The following is an 18,541-nucleotide window of genomic DNA, read 5'->3' as shown; positions in this document are numbered from 1 at the left end:
ACCCTGGGCCAGAGTAGGCGACTGCTAAAGGACACTCTATTGGGGGGTATAGGTAAGGCTCACCTGACCTGAGGTCAGTCAGAGACACTAATCTATCCAGAGCTAGCCCTGGTCAGAGACCCTCGGCCCAAGCTGGGCCCCACTCTGGGCAAGCAGTCAAACAGCAGAGGCCTGATCTGATCCAAGCACTTCCTTTGGTTAATGAGAAACCAAATAAACAGACTCTGCCCCAGCTGGCTCCAGCAGCACCCCAGGCTGGCCCAGCCCTTCTCTAGCCCAGCCTCTTTCCCCTCCTCAGGCAAATCCCACAGTCTCCAGGCCCTCCTCCCGCTTCCTTCTGGGTTCCCCACTTCCCCGGGAGCTGGCCCTGTTCCGTGCCTGCTCCACTAGGCTCCCTGCTGCACTAGGCTCCCTGCTGCACTAGGCTCCCTGCTCCACTAGGCTCCCTGCTCCACTAGGCTCCCTGCTCCGGATCTCGTCCTCGCCCTCCCCTTCCTTCCCCCTCCTCCTTTCCTCTAACACCTTCCTACCCACTTTTAGCTGGTGGGATCTCACTTGTCCTCCTCCCCTGATAACTGCCTTAGCCATAGCCAGAGGCAGTGCCTTGACAAGGCCTGTAGGCTGCTCTGGACTCTGCCAGTCTGCACCTCTTGTCATAGGAGGGAGGCCAAACCCTGTTTAGCGCCCTGACCACACTCCGACCTGAACACGCTGACTACTCATCCGCCTGTGGAAGGGAGCCTGAGCACTCCAGGGCTGCTCTAGCTTCAGAGCCTCCTCTGCCAGCCAGAAACCACCAAGTAGACCATGGTGGCACCTCTGGCGTGGCCCCATTGTGAAGCCAGGAAAAGGAAGATTGTTTTGGCTGAGAGGTGAGATGGGCAGGTTGAAGTCACCCTAGTACCCAGTGGGCCATCTTCTGACGTTTCTCTCCAGCTCCAGGCATCTTGGGGCAGGACAGGGCTGGGCCTGCCGGCAGGCTCCACATTTAGCTCCAACCAGCTGGTGGCAGGACCTGCAGACACACCCAGGCTCCCCATGGGAACACCCCCTCCCCAACAACCCTTTCGGGCTGAGGCTGGTGCCAGCCTGGGCAGATGCCTCTGGCCTGTGCCACAGCCACAGAGGTGACAGGATAGTCAGGGTGGCACCGTGACAGCAGAAGAAGGAGGCAGAGACACTTGGGGGGCAGAGAACAGCAGGAAGAGCATGGGCACTTGAAACATCGGCCTTCACAGGACAGCCACCTGCCCTGATGACCTGCGGTTAGGCAAAGGAAATCTCTCACATGTAAGTGCGGGCACACGTACAGACAGACACACTGTCACACTTCATTCCCTGACATCATGACACTAGTTTACACTCATTTCTCCATGTGGTTAATTTTTTTTTTTTTTTAGTTCTCATTTTTTTTTCTAAGAAAAAAGCAACAAGAAAATAATTCAGAGTTTATACAAAACATCTTTACATTATTTCTTCCAAAAAGACTTAGTATTTACACAAATGGCGACAGAAACAAAAACAAAAATCCCTTCCGACTGCCACCTGGAAGGGGCTGGCTGTTTCGCTCCCTCTCGCACCTGGCACTGGGGTGGGCAGCTGGCCAGGAGGCAGTGTGGAGGTGGGTGGTGTAAGGCCCAGCTCCTTCCACCGCAGCCCTAGGAGTGCCTGCAAGGCGCACTTGAGTGGCAGTCTGTTAGCAGCCGCGCTGGCAAGGAGCGGGGGTCAAAGTGCACTGCAGGCTGGCCCAGCCCCAAGCAGCCTCTTCCTCTTTCCAGGCCCCAGCTCAAAACTAGGGGGGCCGGTGGGAGCCAAATTGAGGGAGTGGGGGTGTGTGTGTGTGCTTACTCGTACTAGAGCCCAGAGAAGGAGCAGGCCACCTGGCCTTACACCCGCTTAGATCTCCACCTTGTACCTCTGTTTCCCCACAAAAGCAAAGATACCAAAGGTGAGGAGAGAACAGGGTGGTGGGGGGAACCTCCCAGCTCTGCAGGGCAAATAGCCACCTGGGCACCTCACCTCCCTCCACCCCCCATGAGGTCATCGGCCTGCAGCAGCTCTCCTGTTCCCCAGGCAACAGCCAATTAAGACATTAATTACCGTGAGAGTGAAGGAGGCAGGAGATGCCCAAGAATCCCACAAGGAAGGGATTTTTTTTTTTTTGGTAGAAGGCTGGTAGTCACTACCCCAGTGCTAGGAACAGCATTGTATCATGAGGGTCAGAAGAGGCGGGTGGGACACCTTGCCCAGTGGCTCTCTCCTCTTCCCTCACAGGCAGAAATAGCCCTGGTGGGGCCTCCCCCACTCCCCTGAAATACTGAGGAGACTCTAAAAGAAATGCCATCCTATGCTTCTGGCTGGCCACATCCTGCCCCAGGCCCTCTTATACTGGGTCAGGCCAGGCTCAGAAGACCCGGGGAGGGGCTGCCTTGTACATTTTTCCATTTTTTTTTCAAAAAACAGATGAAAATGAGTTGACAGCTAAAAAAAAAAAAATGAACACAAAAGCATTAAAAACAGTGATGAGAGTGGACGAGCAGTCCTGGGAATGGGTAAAGGGGATGAGGAGGGGGCAGGGCCAGGAGGCTGTCTCCCTGCCTGCAGTCCATCAGTGTCCAACCCTGCCCTCCAAGAAAGGGCGCCCCCACAGAGCCCAGAGGCCTGGCCAGAGGGGGAAGGCACATGAGCATGGGGATTGGGGGCACAAGCACCCCCCTCCGAAGCCCAGGGGGCAGGGGAAATGGGGGATTATAAAAGCCAAGAAACTACAAAACTAAATACAAAGGTGGGCACAGCTGGCAAGGGGAGGGGTGTGGGGGAGAAAAGAGAGGCCAGTCCAGGCCATGTGTCCTGTGGAGCCTGCGGCCACGCGGGGCCTTCAGACCTTGTAGTAGATGTTCGCCGGGCTCTGAGGTGGCATCTCCTGGACGATGTAGACAGGATGCCCGTAGTCCCCACTCACCTTCTCGTAGTGGGGGCAGTAGTTGTTCTCTGTAGTCCGTAAGGGGATGATGATGTCGCTGGGCTCAGTGCCCGCTGTACCACTACCCCCTTTGGGGCTGGCTAGGGTACTGAGCGAGAGGGCGGCCGCCCGCTGCTGCGTATGCTTGCGATGTCGTTTGCGGAGCTTGAGCAGCAGGACTGTCAGGAAGATGATGATGAGCAGGAAGATGACACAGCCAGCGCCTACAGCTGCGAACAGTGCTACCTTGGAATTAAAGAAGCCGTCCGAGTCCCCGCCGCCGCCGCCGCTTGCACCTGGGCCGCTCTTCTCTGCCTGGTTCACCGTCTCTGAGGAAAGGGAAGGAAAAATCGCTCGTCAGACAGCAGAAGACGAGGCCGTCAACAATGATGGCTGCAAAATAATCCCAGAGCCGAAGGAACTCTCTGTGTCCCTGCCGCCGCCCACATTCACCAGAGATACCCGGCAAGGCTCGGGGAGGGGGTGGCCAGCAGGAACGTCTTCAGATACGAGCCCGAGAGGGTGTCGGAGCAATGCCCTCTGCAGACAACCTATATAGATAGACTTACCATGCTTGCCGTCAGAGTCACCCTGGGATCCCCGACCAGGGGCCTGTGTGGCTGTCTTGACAGTGTTGTCTGACTCCTTGCTTGGCCGGCTGGTAGTCAGCTGCTCAGGTGTCACGGCATTTGGATCTGCGGGCAGAAAGAAGACATGAGAGGGAGGGAGGGCTGCCAGCACGGAGCCCCTCGGTTACCTCGGGTGGGTTAAGACTGGCCTGAATATTAGACCTCTGTCCCTCTAACCTGCTGACCACGTCCCCACTACCAAGACAACCCAACCAGCTGCCAGCCCCCACGGCTTAACTGGGCACTCACCTTGCCCAACTTTCATAACGATCTTCATAGTGCGTGTGCGGCACACACCTCCCTCCCGGTTCTCCAGCCCTTCCAGGCTCCCATTGGACGTTGCTGCAGGAAAAGGCCAGAGAAATCAGAAACTGGAGTTTTCGGTGTATCTTTTTTTTTTTTTTTTTTTTTTTTTTGCCTTTTTTGACACAATCATCAAGAGAGAGCCAAGGACAGTCACTGGGACTGGAGCATGGCAAACAGCGCCTACCTACCTGCCCTCCCCAAACCCTCCTACTTCCCTCCCAAAAGGAAATAACTCAGCTCTGCCAGGCCCCAAGCCCCTCTGCTAAGGGCACTGCTTGTGGCCAGGCCTTGGTCCTGGGAGCAATTGCTTTTATGATGAGGCAAGGCACCAACGCACCCCTTTGGAGGGTCAGAGGAGGAGGACAGAGCGGCTAACGATTGACTCACGTATGCTAGTCACAAATTCCACTGAGTTACATCCTCAACCCTATTCACCTCTTGGGGCCCTAGCACCACCCCCCCAAAAAGGCAGAACAGCTGGCTGATCTCAAAGGATTCTGTCAACTCTTTTTCTTTCTCAGGAAAGAAAGAGAAAGAAAGCAACATGGATAGGAAGCCTTTCCCATCCATGCCCTGGAGCCGAGGCAAGCTGCCGTGCGTGTGCTGGATGTTGGGCTGAGAATTCCAAGGCCAGGCTTCCAGGAGAGCATGCTAGTCTCCAGAGGGGATCACATCAGGCAGCACCGTAAATGTGTGCAGCTGGTATCACTGTAGCACTCAGAAGCTGCCACTGTCACCCCACAGACAAGGAGGCTGCAGGAAGGCAGAGCTAAGCCTAGTGGGCGGGCGAGCCAGCAATGGGTGGGTGGGGACTCACACGTAATGTAGTAGTCCTGATACTTTTTGAACTCCAGGCCCATGTAGTTGGGGCTGAACTCCTGGAACTTGATAGTAAAGCGGATTTCCTGCTGTGGCTTGTTGCAAGTGACCAGTACATTGGGATCAAGCACAGTACTGCAAGCAGCTGCCTGCTCTGGTCGCACCAGGTACAGCTTGTAGTACTCGTAGGGCCGTCCTGCCTCTGCTCGGGGGCAGATGATGTCCAGCTTGTCTCCAATCTTCGGGTAGATCACCAAGCCCTTCCCACTGAGGAACCTGCCCAGAAGAAAGAAAATGGTCAACCTCAAGGTCGGGATCTCTGGCTATCCCCAAACCAGGGGGTTGTGACAATGAAGGCCAGAGCAGTCCTACTGGGTGGAGATATCAAATCAGCCGTCTGCCCTTCCTCTATCCTTAGGCTGGGGGGCGGGGAGAGAGAGCCATACTGCGAGCAGGGTGTGGAAGGGGTGGCCCATAGGCAAGGCTGCCAGGCTTTCAGTGCTTTGCAGGGTGGGGCAATGCCTGGCTAGGGGAGCCCTTTGTCCTAATGGGGCATTTCCGCAGGGGGGTTGACGTGGCCAAATGGGCCAGGTACCAATGTGTCAGACCCAGGCTGCCTGGAGGTGGTGCCCTGTTCCCCATACTTCCCAACACACTCACATTCCTTCAAAGGCCACTGCTGCTATTTACACACACACACACACACACACACACACACACACACACACACAGAGAGAGAGAGAGAGAGAGAGAGAGAGAGAGAGAGAGAGAGAGAGAGAGCAAGCCCACACATGTCTTAACCACCACCCCCGCAGCTCCCAGCCAAAGGCTAGGGGAGCTCAACCTGCCTGGAACCTGCCCCCCCCCATCTTGCTAACCTTGGGCATGATGGGGAGATAGAAACAAGCAATGGAACCAGGATCTGATGGCCACCCTCTCTGGTTAGGAGCAGCTCTATAATATCATTCGGGAGATGCACACACCCTCACCCCAAGAGCCTAAATCCTTAAACTTGACCAGTCTCTCACTCTTAAGATGACTATGAGAAGTTAAGAAAGGTTAGTCCTAGTGGTGGCACACACCTTTAATCCCAGCACTTGGGAGACAGAGGCAGGCGGATCTCTGTGAGTTCGAGGCCAGCCTGGTCTACAGAGTGAGTTCCAGGACAGCCAGGACTACACAGAAAAACCCTGTCTCAAAAAACAAACCAAAAAAAAGAAAGAAAAAAAGAAAGGATAGTCCTACCAAGGACAACAGATATTAAGACAGGATCACAGGATCTCAGGAAGCCCACATACCTGTAATCTACCCTCTTATTTCTACACTGCAGCTACTACAGATCCCAAGAGGAGATGACTAAATGCCTTGGACCAGGCTTCACTGTCTAGTCTGGAAAGCACAGTAAAAAAGTGAGGCTCTGTTGGCCATTTCTCAGCTTGTGCAGGCAGAAGCTGAGAACAAGGAAGAAAGAACACATGTTGGAACCAAATTCCAAAGCTAGGCCCTTAGTAGCTTGGACGAGCTACACAGTCTCTTTGAACTCCAATTTTTTTCACTTATAAACTAGGGTCCCTAACTCCTAGGGTTGGAGGTGGCTAAGCACCTAGAATGCAGTAGGTACTCAATAACATTGAATCCTTCTTTGAAATAGTCCGCCAAGAGGCAGAAGATCAGATACCAACATTAAGTTCTGTGGTTTCTTAGGCAAGATCTAGGAAGAGAAGATACAACTTGACTCTCACGGACTTGATTATCTGGTTTGGTTCCAAAAAGTAAACAGCCCACACTCTAGCCATAGACAGCTCCAGGCTATCTGTAGGTTACATGTGAAGATGGTACTTCACATGACCAGGGTAGGAGGTATCAAGAGGAAGAAGACGGCCCACCTCACCACAATACTGCGATGCTCTGAGACGGTTTCATATAAAGAGCAGGATGAAGGTGGGTGCTAGGTAAATGATAAACTGTCAGTACACAGCCACAGTGGACAGCCATGGATGAGACAAAACGCAGGCTTGCTGATGACTCACACAGCCTGCACAGGAAAGAGTCAAGAGTATCAAAAGAGGTGGGAGAGATAGCTGGGGCTAGATGGAAATTCCTCAAGGGCCATGACAAGCACTGTGCGGTTCATCCCCTTGGTGACGGACCCTCCAGCGGAAAGAAGAATGGCGGGCTAAAGGTAATGCATAGAAAGAATAAAGAGTAGCGTTTGGTGTGTTGGTACAGAGCCCCAGTTCACAGGTTACTACAGTGTGGTTCCATTTGCTGAGAGCCACAACGCAGTGGAGACAAGCATATTGAGAGCTCTGGGCAGATGTCTTCACATTGTCAAACATGCGCCCTTGTCCTGACACCTCACTAGGCAAGGAGGGAATTTGACTACATGGCTGAAGTAGATGGGGAAAAAACCCCAAGACCAGCCCTCCTTCCATGTCATGTGATGTTCCACAAAGCTAAGAGGTGCCATCCCGATGTACAGGAGGGCCAATGCCAGAACGGGATGCTTTGTCCTGGGGTCTCTACCTCTACAGTTCTGCAGCAGACAGAACATAAGCAAACAGGACATGGAGGCCCCAGGAAACATCTGAGAAGGAATGCCCTCACCCCATGTGCTCTACAAAGCCCACAAGTTTCACCGAAGCTTCTGTGATTCTCAAGGCATTTTTCACTTTCCTCTGCTTCTCCCCAGGTGGCAAGAATAGACCATTTTTAACATTTCGGAGCTCAAAGGAACCCTAGAGACCAAGCCTAGACCCTTATTATGAAGAAATGAATGATCAGAGAAATGTTCCCATTGAGGAAAAGTTGCTTAAATCCCTAGGGCTCTAACAGGACCTCCACAGTGTCTGATCCTCATACAGTTGCACCTCAGCAGGACACGGGAGTGTAGCTACACAGATGACATGAACATGGGAGACCGACCAGTTCACTTCCTAACCACTGGGCCCCAGCTTTCTCACCAGAGAAATGTGTCTGCTCTGGTACACTCTTTCATTACTACCCACCCAGACTCCAGCGCTCCAGGACTGAACAGGGCATTTAGCTACTTGGGGTTCTACTTTGAACCCAGACACATTGAGGAAACAGATGTCTGCATGGTGGGGGGAGGGGGAGAAGAAAGGACTATTGCCCCCAACACCCCTCAGAGTGTCTCCAACCTCAGTGAACAGACTTCATGAATATTCATCAGCTCATTTGCATAGCAGCCGGCAGAAGAAAACTCACCTTCTCCTAAAGTGTGCAAGGGAAAGGAGTCTAATGAGGCCTGCATCCCTGACCCCAATCCCACGCTTTCTTAGCATCTTCCGCTAACTGGACAAATTTCACTTGGGCCCATGAGAAGTCCAAGAAAGGACATGGGATCACAACAAGGGTTGGGTGTATAGCCAGTGAAGTGAAGCCCAAAGCCAGGCAGTGTTAGAGATACTTTGTAGGGACACCCTACCTATCTCCCCCTTTTCTCACCAAGTTATGAGTGGGAGAAGAGGAAAAGGAAAAGGTCTTTAACCTAAACTCTTTAGGCACCACCTTCCAGGAAGGACTAGCCCCCCATCATCAAGCCAAGCTTTCCTGCCTGGGGCCACCCCCAGACAAAGCCCTTTTCTAGAAAATAAGGGGATTGACATGGCCCTGCAGGAAACCTAAAGCAGGTCTCCATGGCAACCTGAGGCCTTCCCTCCCTAGCCTCTGATAGCCCTGGGAGCCCAGGGAGCCACCCCAGGGAGTAAAAGGACTTTAGGAAGGCAGCTGGAACTATTTCAGCTCCGGTCTTGTGGCCTGCCCTCTCCCCTCTCCCCTAGCCCAAGGCTTTCCCTCAGCCTTTCTCATTAGAAGCACCACTGTAGACTGCGCCAATCCCAAGCTCTGAAAACCCCACAGGCTCTGGGGACAGCAGCCCCCAAGGCCCTGAAATGATGAGACACTAATAGCCCTCACACCTGCACCTTTAGCCCAGATAAGCTCCTCTACCTTTCTGAAGGCCACCTATACTACAGGGGAAGAGCTGCAGCTGGGACACTTCTGCCTAGACGGCTATTCTTGTCCCACCAGGCCTATACTTCTTCCCTCCGAACCCTTTCCTAGGGCTCTACCAGAGAGGTTTAAGGGGGAGCCTGATTCCCAGCCATGTAAGTCTAAATGTGGTAGAAGACTCTCGCCACAATTTTGGTTTGGTGACCCCACCACTGCCAGGCCTGCTCTCACCCCAGGATGGTAATACGGATGAGGGACAGACCCCAAGCCAGAACTCAAGTCTGCTCTCATCCCAGCTAGGGTGGGGAGCCCCCAAATTAAAGGCTCCTCTTTCACTCCCCCAGCTCCACCCAGCCCCCGAGGCAGCAGGAGCAGGCCTGGCGTGTCCCAGCAGTGCCCGCCCAGGCGTGGGTGGGCAGGAACAGCAGCTGGGCCCTGGCACACACACAACTCTGTCGGAGGCAGGCAAGCCAGAAGAATCCTGGAGGAAGTCACTCTCCCCACCTACATGAACTATGCCCGCCTCTTTGTCCCACCTGACCAAAGCTAGTCTACTGGGGTTTAGTCCACCCCTTGCCATGTTTTCCCTGCACTTCCTAAGAGGAAGAGATTCCCGGCCCAGAGAAGAACCAAAGGAGCTACTCAGAGCTGGGAGGGGCAGAGTGTCAGTCGGTGAGTTGGGCTAGGTCACCTGTGCAGAATGCCCTCAGAGCTAAGCCTAGGAGAGGTAAATGAAGAGGCTGGAACACTACTTACCCTACACAGGCAGGGCCTGAGTCATACAGCAGATGCAGGCCTGCCTGGGAGGTGAGAGGGGAGAACCCAGGGGCAGCAGAGGTCTGCTTCCAACCCAGCTTTGAATTCCTATTCCCTGCAGCAGGATAGCATGGAAAGAATGGTACACAGCACAGCTCTGCCCGATTCAACAAGTCACTGGCTGACCTCAGACAAGTCATTTCCCCTTTCTGGGCATATGCCTCCTTCTCTGGAAAATGGGGCCAATGCCGACTTCCCAGGGCTGTCGGGAGCACCCGATGAGATCATATATGAGAATACATTGTAAGAAGCAAGGTACTACCTGCCTATTACTTAGCATGCCAACCACAGTATCATTTGGAAGTAGCGAGATAAAAATGCTCATACTTTGGGCTTGCTGGCCCCCTGATCCCAAACCACCACCACAAAACACATACCAGGGAGAAGGGACTTTCACAATCTCAAAATGCTGCTGGAGAGCAGCCCCCACTTCAGATCCCCTTATCATCACAGAGTGAACTATTCCTCAAACCTGGTATTCCCATGGCAACCAGCAGCCTCCTGGTTGGCCCGTCGACCCCATACATAGCCCTAACCCCAGAAAACCGTGCTGCAGGGCAAGCAGTATCCAGGGCCCAGGCATCCCCATGCACCCAAGCTGGGAGAGCAACGGAGGGACCCCCCAAGCTCAAGAGAAGAAAGGGAACCCCAACTCAGTCCCCAGCCCAGCTTCCTCATAGACCCCTGTAGCCCTTGCCTAGCTTCCCTGGGTGGGGTCAGGGAGCAGGAACCTTTAGAACTGCTGGGTTCCCAGGTCTCTCAGGCTCTCACCTGTGGTCAATCAGACAGAAAATAGAATAGTCAGGTCCCTAGCCACTCTGGAAAGGAGTCCCTTGGGCTGGCCTCCCCAGGACTATGAGCTAGAACAGCTGTGAGGGGGCTGGGGCCAACACTTTAGCTTGGAGAAGGCAAGTATGAGTTGGGGTCTGCAGCTGCCCCACCCATGCTGGATGGAGTCAAGGGTCCTGGATGCCAAACTGAGCCCCCTACCCCACCCCCATTGTAGGGAAGGTTTGTAATGTGATCTCAAACACATTCCCACTCCTTGGAGGTGGGGGGACCTGAGTGGGGGGCAGTACAGGGTCAGAATGGGACCGAGAGACGGAACTGCAGCAGCTGGACTTGGCTGAGGACTCAAGTGTGAGGCTTACCGGCTGCCCCAAGTTCCCGAGGGGAAGCAGCTGGGGGAGGTGGCTTCCCTGAGACCATTTAGGCCATGCCCCCCTAGGCCCCAAACATACTTGCTCTGGTTTCCACCAACCCCCAGTGGGATTGAAGCCATCTTCTCACCCTGGACTCTTGGGGCAAATCTGTCAGGAGGGGCCCAGGCAGCAGAAGCTCCCATCACCCAGGGACTACCACCCGGACAGCCCCTAGGAGCAGTTCAAGAGACAGGCTGGGAGTCCTAAGCTGGCTCTTCCAGCTCCCCGGGGCTGGGGCTGTGTGTGCCCTGGAACCTAGAAGCAGACCCCATCACTTCTTTATTTTGATTTTTTTCCCAAGGAGGAAGCAATTAAGCAGGGTTTATAGGCACTGGGAGATATTTAGAGGGAGGGGTGCCAGCTCCTGACAGGGCTGAGGAGAGGGACCAAAAAGCTAGGAGAGGAAGAGGGGAGGGATAAGAGAAAATGAGCCTGTGAGGGAAAGCACGGGCATGTGCGAGAAACAAAAGGACTTGAGAAAAAGAGGCAGAGAGTGACTAAGAGTGAGAGGGAGTGTGAGAAAGAGGGAGAGCCTAGCTGGAGAGGGAGGTGAGCTCCACTCTCACAGGGTGTTAGAGGGCAACAATGCCGGCCTGAGAGGGAGAACTCAGGCAGGACAGAAGAAAGCAGAAAGATAGTGTTTATCAGGAAAGCCGTGGCAGCCCAAGGGTTGAGTGTGGCGGCGGCAGCGGCGGCAGCACAGGCAGCCCCCAGAGCTGAGGGCAGTGCCCCGGTCCTGTCCTCCTGGCCTGCACCTGGTGCCAACAAACGCAGACATAGACTGCATTCCAGACCCCTGAGCAGAGATGAAATGGGGGTGGGGGACCTCCAGGATCAGTCCAACCTGTTCCCAGAATCTGCTCAATTACAGGCTAGACTCCAGGCAGGTTCTACTGAGTCCAAAGGCAGTGCCATCCCCAGCCCAAGGACGCCTGTCCTCAGCTCGAGGTGGACAGGAAGAGAGCGGAGGGGACACAACCTTCTCAAGCTTGTAAACTGCTCCAGAGCTCTAAAGGCAGAGAACACATAAAGAGGGACGCTCCCATCGATCTTGTTTCTCCCAGCAACCTCAACTCTGCAGGAGGGCTCTTCTCCAGCAGTGGAGTTCCATGGTCTCTCAACCCAAGAGAGCAATTAGGTCACTCCCATGAGCCCCTAGGATGGGCTACCCTAGGGAGATTGCAATTCTCCTAGCCAAGGAGCATTTCCAGCCTCCACCCTTACAGCGAAGAACTGGGTACTTCACAAGCTCTCCTCCATGGGCTTAATAGCCTAGAGGGGTCCCCAGAACAATGTGGTCCCCAGCAGTTAAGGCACAGTGACCAAACTGGCTTCTAAGTAAGGTAGAAACCCTTGCGAGTCCCCTTCCTTGTACGGAGGCAGAATCCTGCACCCTGATCCCCCTTTAGCCACCAACGGGTAATGGGACCCTATCTTAACCTAAGGGGAAAATGAGAAGCCCTCTTCTCTCACTTTTGGGGTAAGAGATGCACCATTCTTGGGATTCAAGGGGCCAAGGCAGGCAAGAACGTAGGAAGTTAGCAGAGAGCCCACAAGAGTGGACAGGAGGAAATTCCAGAAACAGAAATCTGGGAACATGGAAGGAACAGCCACCCCCTCCCCCAGTTTTCCACTAACTGTGTTGTCCACACACTGCCCGGACTTCCAGAAAACGGGAAGAGCGTTTATGACCCTGAGTTCCAATCTGAGTCCTAGATGCCAAAAGAGAAAAGGGTCCAGAGGTCACAACAGCCAGAAACCACTGAGCCACCGCCCTGAAAGGTGTGTGTTGTTTAGAGATGGGAGGGGGCAGAGTTAGGAAGGGGAAAGAGAAGAAAGAAAAGGACCTCCTTTATATCACTGCCCCCTCCCTCAACCATTGGAGAAATCTAAGCAAGGCTCTCCAGTCTGGATGGGGGGGGGGGCGACTAGGACCTGCCTGGACAGGAATCACACGTTCCCCACCCACCTCCCTCGCTGGCTCCGCTACCATTCTCAGCCCTAGCTGGCTCTCGAAGAAGCTCTGCTGCCTGGCTCAATTGGACCCCCGACGGGCGCTGGATGGAACCCCCTCCTCAAACAAACCCTCTTCCACTCCGCCCTTCTCCACCCGCCGCCTTTGTGAGCCTGGAAGCAGCGCCCGCCTTTCTACCTCCCCGGCAGGGAGAAATGGAGGGGGGGGGGTGCAAGAAGAGACGGCAAAGAGAAAGACAGGGAGGCAAACAGACAGGGAAGAAAGACAAATGAAAATGGGAGAAGCTGGAGAAGCGATACAGATGCTGCCACTCGCCCTGGGCGCTAGGTCCCGAGCCGCCCTGACACCTAAGCAAAAGAGGAACCTGTGTTCTGGCCTGGTCCCTCATTCAGGTCGATCTCACCCATAGAGTGGCTGTGAGTGAAAACCACCACGTTCCCAGGGGCCCCGGAGTGAGCTGCTTACTCGCCCCCACCCAGCTCTCGGGTGCGCTCTCGAGCGCCCAGACATCCTAATCTGCCTGGTGTGTCCATCGCGACTCGATCTGGGACTTGAGGAAGCTAGGGCCAACCCAAAGGGTCACAACACAGTCAAGTGCCCCCACCCCACCCTTCTGCACCCTGCCCGGACTGTCCGCAAGAAAACATTAGTAAAGGCCAGATACAAAATAGGGCACCGCACCTCCTACGGACACCCCCCCACACGCACTTGGGGGTGCACGACCTCACCCCGAAGGAGTGCCTCCCACCCTCAGGGACCAGCGCAGATAAGTTACTCACTTAGGGTTAAGAGAGCTCCAGGACACGGGCTCCAGGTTCTTGGCCAGCGGCGTGGCCAGCCGGCACAGCGTCAGCACGACCATCGCCACAAGCCACTTGCTGAGCCAACGCTGCCCAGGCCGGGCCATTTTCCCGGGGGCAGGATGCACTTCAGGATCCCCGGGCGCCTCCTCAGCAAAGCTCGCCTCGCCTGCCCGTGCCGCGCAGCGCTTGGAGCCACTCAGGCGCCCATCCTCCGCAGCCGCCGGCCTTGAAGCACTCCCCTCCCGCCGGCCTCGGGGTCGCTCTCCTGCGCCCGGCTGGCCAGGAGGACTCACTGGGCAGGCGTCCCCAACCCGGGCATGGGCTGCGGCCTCCGAGGACTCTCTCCCCTGGCCTCTCCGCCGCACGAGGCGCGACGGGGGCTCGCCGCCCCCGAGTGATCCCGCCGGATTCCGCTCGGCTCCCCCAGACTGTTTGAGACTGCGAGTGTTCTCTCCAATGGGGTCTCCCCGCAGAGCGCTCAGTGGTTGCCCCGACGCCTCGACGGTCCTGGGAGGGACGCCTCTGGGGAGAAGAGGGAGGGTATCTTCCAGCAACGCAAGCTCGGTCCCCAGGCTCCCGACTGGGTCCCCCTAGCACGGACTCCGTTCCTCCGGGCCACAGTGGGACTCCGCGCCGCGCGTCCCACGACAGCTTCTACTTTAGCACCGGCTACTCTCAGTGTACTTAAAAGACTAGTACGACCCTGCTGAGCAAACCAGTCCCACCAATTTGCGCCTCTAAAGCCTCGGCCGGGTAGCCCGGCAGTCCGGTCGCCAAGTCCTTAATCCCCGGCGATTGAGCCCGAGAGTCCGCAGTCAGTGCGAACCTCACACACCCCCCACTGCTGTCCAGCGCGCATAGACTCCCTCCGCTGTCGCTGAGCTTTCTACTCTCCTGCTCAGGCGAGCGCAAAGCCAACCCTGCTCCTTCGAACCAATAGAAAGCTCCGTGACGGGGTCCTTGCCCCACACCACGCCCACAGAGCAGGAAGGGGCGGGGCTTCGGGGAGCTCTTAAGGACGCTGCGCTCTCGATGGCACTAATATGAATGTGCGGCTCTTGCGGTTGTGATTGTGTCCCGCTTAGTCTGGTTCCCAGGGTGTTCTTGGGAAGTTGTCGCCTCTCAAAAGCTGCTGGCCGGCTCTGCTTTACGCACGCCTGGTCACCATCCGGCCCACTGACCTAGACCAGACAAGCTCTGTCCCAAGTACCTCCAGAAAGCACAGTTCTTGCATTCTTTTTCACACCACACACACACACACACACGCACACGCACATGCACATGCACACGCGCACACACACGCACACACACACGCATACCAGCCGCAGAATCCCACTCTGTGCCCACTTCTGTGGCCAAATCGGTCTGCCTGCCCCTAGTCCAGCACCCACATTCTGTTGGGCCTTCTTTCTGTCCTTGAAACATACTCCTTCCTTTCATTGACCACAACAAAAAGTGTCAGCTATGGGTGATGGAGACTCAGAAAAAGTACTGTGTCCAAAAAGGAAAGGAAGTTTATTTGCATCAAGAGAGCAAGTCTTTAAGAATCTCATCTTTGACAGTGAGCCCTATGGGACACCACCCCCCATCCCGTCCCCGGGTACACAGATTTAGAGTCAGTCTTGTCTGGAGGCACACGAAAGGGCCTGGGGTAGGCGAGTAGGGACAAAAGGTCATGGCTATACAGAAAAGAGGGCAGAGAGGAAAAGGAGCAGAGCAGAAGCCCTTTGAAAGAGCATAAGCGGGCATCTGGGCCCTGGGATTCCGGACTCCAGCCTTTCCCGGCCTCGGCCTCACCATCTGGGGCTTTGTCTCCCAGCCCTGGCCCATTCTCTCCGCCCCTCCTTGTCTCTTTGCTTATAATTTGGCTCAATCCCATAGCTCAGACCCTCCCGGTCTGACCTACTCGCCTTCTTCAGGTCCCAGCGGACGTACCCACGTGCCAATGTCTCCCCCTGCTGGCCTTCTACAGACGTGCGGGCTCCGGAGACAAGCCGAAGCCTCCTACCCAGAGCTTGACAGGCAAGCCTGGCACTTGAATTTGAGCACACAAACCGGGACAGGCATGGCATTAGCAAGAGCCGCCACTCGGTGTAGAAAAGATAGGAAAGAGCCTGGGGAAAGATCTGGATTGGGGGCTTGATTTGGGTATTGCCAAAGATAGAAAGACCTCCTATTTATGCTCCCCCGCCCCACCCCTGCGGGCTTGTCTGCCTCCTCCTCTTCCTCTCCATTTTTCTTTCTCATTTTAATCAACGAGGGTTCTAACTTAGGGTCTCAGACTTACTAGGTAAGGGCTCTATTAGGAATTAAATTTCAATTCCTTCTTGTCACTTTTCTATGGAGATAATTGGCTGAGCACCTTTTATGTGAGTTCCATAGCCATCATCTCACTCGATGGGAGCTGGAGCTACTGAATCTTTCACTGCATCATCCACTGATCTCTGTAGCTGTAGTGGGGACATCTATGTGGGGGGGGGCAGGAAGGAAGAAGTTGAGCCCTCCTACCTTTGGAGATGGAGACCTTGCAACACTCAATGGCTCTGGGTACACAGTCTAGGGTCTCTGTGTTCCCAACTGGACTCTGCACTGGGATGTGCAGAGCCAAGAGAGATGAGAAAGGTAGAAAGACACACCAGCAGTCTACCTGAGAACCATGCCATCAAGGGGCCATCAAGCGTGAATCTTAAAAGCAGACAGCTGCTTACAAAATGTCTGCTTAGGCAGCAAGAAGCAGGTCAGATGGCTTTCTGTCCCCACCCTCCGAAATCAGTTCTGCTGTCCCTGTTTTTCCTGAAGAAGGAAGCTAAGGCTCGGGGTTGAAGAAGTGACCTGTCCCTGGGGGAAGAGGACTCAGTTCCTGGTGTCTCTATCCCCAGTCTCCTGTACATCAGCCCTCCCGTGGACAAGGACACTGTCTGGCCATTCTCCTGTGCCATGCAGATGGACACACTTGCAGCCTCTCCGTGATTACTTGCTCTCTTGGTTCACTGAGAGTTACAAGCTGCATGGTACCTGGAAAGCAACTGCCTTCAGGATGGCCAAACAGACCACTGTTCTTCACTCACAGGTCTCAGAAGGTCACCAGGCCTGAGAAAGGTCATTTATTTTGTCTCTAAGCTAAAGTCTTTCTCAGACAAGATCACTAGTGCTAAGCCCAGACTGGCCTCAGATTCTTCCTCTCCATGGCCAACACGTCCTGTGCCCCTCCAGAGGACAGTCTCAAACTGAGTGGGAGCTGCGGGAATGTGGCTTTGCTACCAGACTTGGGAAACCTGGCAAGAAGGTAGTTTCTGAGTGTTCTACCATCTAATCCTGGGAGGAGGGCGGAAGGAATAAGAGAGGACTAGTGTCCAGACCTGTTCCACACACTGCCCACCTCTGGTCATGCCATGGCCTTTCTGCCCCAGCCTGCCAAGGACTTCAGGGACACGGCCATACCCACTCTCTGCCTCAGCCAGAGCCAGCAGCTGAACGTTCCTACCATTGCCTGACCCCGGCAGGTTCTCAGCTGTAGTGATCCAGATCCCCGACTGAGGGAAACAATTATTCCCTAGGGGAGCCTGAGAGAATGTCAGGATCTGTGGGGAATGCTATTCTCTTATCCAAGCTCTTACTAGTCAACAGACTGCCACAGCCCAACACTCCCAGGTCACTGTGTCAACACACCACACGAGTGTCAGGACCCAAGACCTCTCGTGGTCCCTGAGTGCTAGTCGGTGATCTAAACAAGCCCTGTCCACGGGAGTGCCAAGCATTGTGGGACTTTGGGCCCAGATGTGTAAAAATCATGTGGTAGCAGCAGGAAGCCTCAGGCACTGGGCAGCACACACACACACACACACACACACACACACACACACACACACACACGCCATGGAGCTGTGTCTTCTGGTCCTAACTGCCCACACCCATAGGAGGGAATTGAGCTAACTTTCAGTTCTGTCCCGTGGACGCATCACCTCACCTCTCTGGACCCGTTACTGTTCTTTGGCCTGGAGGTCATTCCTTCTTCATGGCCCCCTATGAGTACTGAATGAGATAATGTGCAGACAAGGCTTAGCATCTCCCCTGGCCTACCAGGGGGCTTACTCAATGGAAACTCATATTATTCCACAGAGCCTCCCATGGAGACACTCTTATCCCTAGTGACACACATTTGCACCAGTCCACACATGCTCTGTGTGCCACTCACATATTTTCCAATTCCCCTGTAGTCTTACACACACATCCACATTTGCATACAGACTCTCCCTCTTTACTGAGCTGTAGCTGGCAAGACGAGGTTCTACCCCCAGGGCACCTGGAGTCCAATCCTCCACCTCTTCCATCTACTGTAAGGTCACCTCCTTTCTCTTTCTGTGCATCTTACCCACACAGAGCAGTGAAGCTGTTCACCCAAGGCCACACCGCCAAGAAGCACAGAAGTCAGGCCATCTGGACAAACAACTGAACTTTCTAATCACAACTCTCTGTTGGTATCCCAGGGCTCTGGACTGAGGAGGGGCGTTTTGATGAGCCACCAGCAGCAGCCAGAGGCAACACCTGGAAAAGCAATGGAGGGTCAAGGAGCAAGTATCCTGACTCTAGAAGCCATGCACACTGGCGAACCCAGAGAGGCTGGCCACGCTCTGATTCAACTGTCGTCTCTAGCACCCCTGTGCTTCTTGAATGTTCCCTTAAAATATACTGCATCTGCCTGTACCCGCTTACAGTGCACATCCACTCCCTCCGGGCAAAGAAGAGCCACCTTCCTTAGACCCTCAAGCCAGAGACGACAGGTGACTGCTCTCACCTGGTGCTGCAACACCTTGGTTTAGTCCTTGCAACATCCCTGACATTATGCATTGCCCTGTTTGCAAGATCAGAAGCCCGAGGCTTTGAGTTCAGTGTGGCTGCATCCCGTCGGTCCTCTGCCCGGCCATCTTTAGTTTGCACGGGCCTCTGTTTCCTCAAGCAGCTTATCCCCGCTCCTACTTCCTGCTTCCACAACTGCTTCCACTGCCCTCCTAGCTGAGGGCAGCTGATCTCCAGGTTGGGCCCAAGCTAACTTC

The 18,541-nt window shown here is 54.7% G+C and overlaps 1 protein-coding gene across 1 annotated transcript; it reads right to left on the bottom strand.

The window, feature by feature from the left end:
• Positions 1 to 1,436: 1,436 nt before the first annotated feature.
• Efnb1 (ephrin B1) lies at positions 1,437 to 14,382 on the bottom strand. Its single transcript, XM_059250355.1, has 5 exons — positions 13,464 to 14,382; positions 4,715 to 4,992; positions 3,841 to 3,933; positions 3,532 to 3,657; positions 1,437 to 3,291 (listed from the first exon to the last, which is right to left on the bottom strand). Exons 1-5 carry the CDS (start codon positions 13,589 to 13,591, stop codon positions 2,879 to 2,881), a joined length of 1,038 nt encoding a protein of 345 aa, XP_059106338.1. The 5' UTR covers positions 13,592 to 14,382; the 3' UTR covers positions 1,437 to 2,878.
• Between the last annotated feature and the right edge of the window lie 4,159 nt (positions 14,383 to 18,541).

Source organism: Peromyscus eremicus, chromosome X (genome assembly GCF_949786415.1).
Source record: "Peromyscus eremicus chromosome X, PerEre_H2_v1, whole genome shotgun sequence".
NCBI classification, from domain to species: domain Eukaryota; kingdom Metazoa; phylum Chordata; class Mammalia; order Rodentia; family Cricetidae; genus Peromyscus; species Peromyscus eremicus.
The sequence above is the reverse complement of the archived record's forward strand: the minus strand, read 5'-3'. Positions and strand labels throughout refer to the sequence as shown.

Bases quoted from the DNA above. Each gene is read 5' to 3' on its own strand.
- Efnb1 (XM_059250355.1), bottom strand. From the start codon at position 13,591: ATGGCCCGGCCTGGGCAGCGTTGGCTCAGCAAGTGGCTTGTGGCGATG. The intron at 4,993-13,463 runs GTGAGTAACTTA...TCTTCTGGGCAG, and splicing joins TGGAGCTCTCTTAACCCTAA to GTTCCTCAGTGGGAAGGGCT. The intron at 3,934-4,714 runs GTGAGTCCCCAC...CTTTTCCTGCAG, and splicing joins TCAGGACTACTACATTACGT to CAACGTCCAATGGGAGCCTG.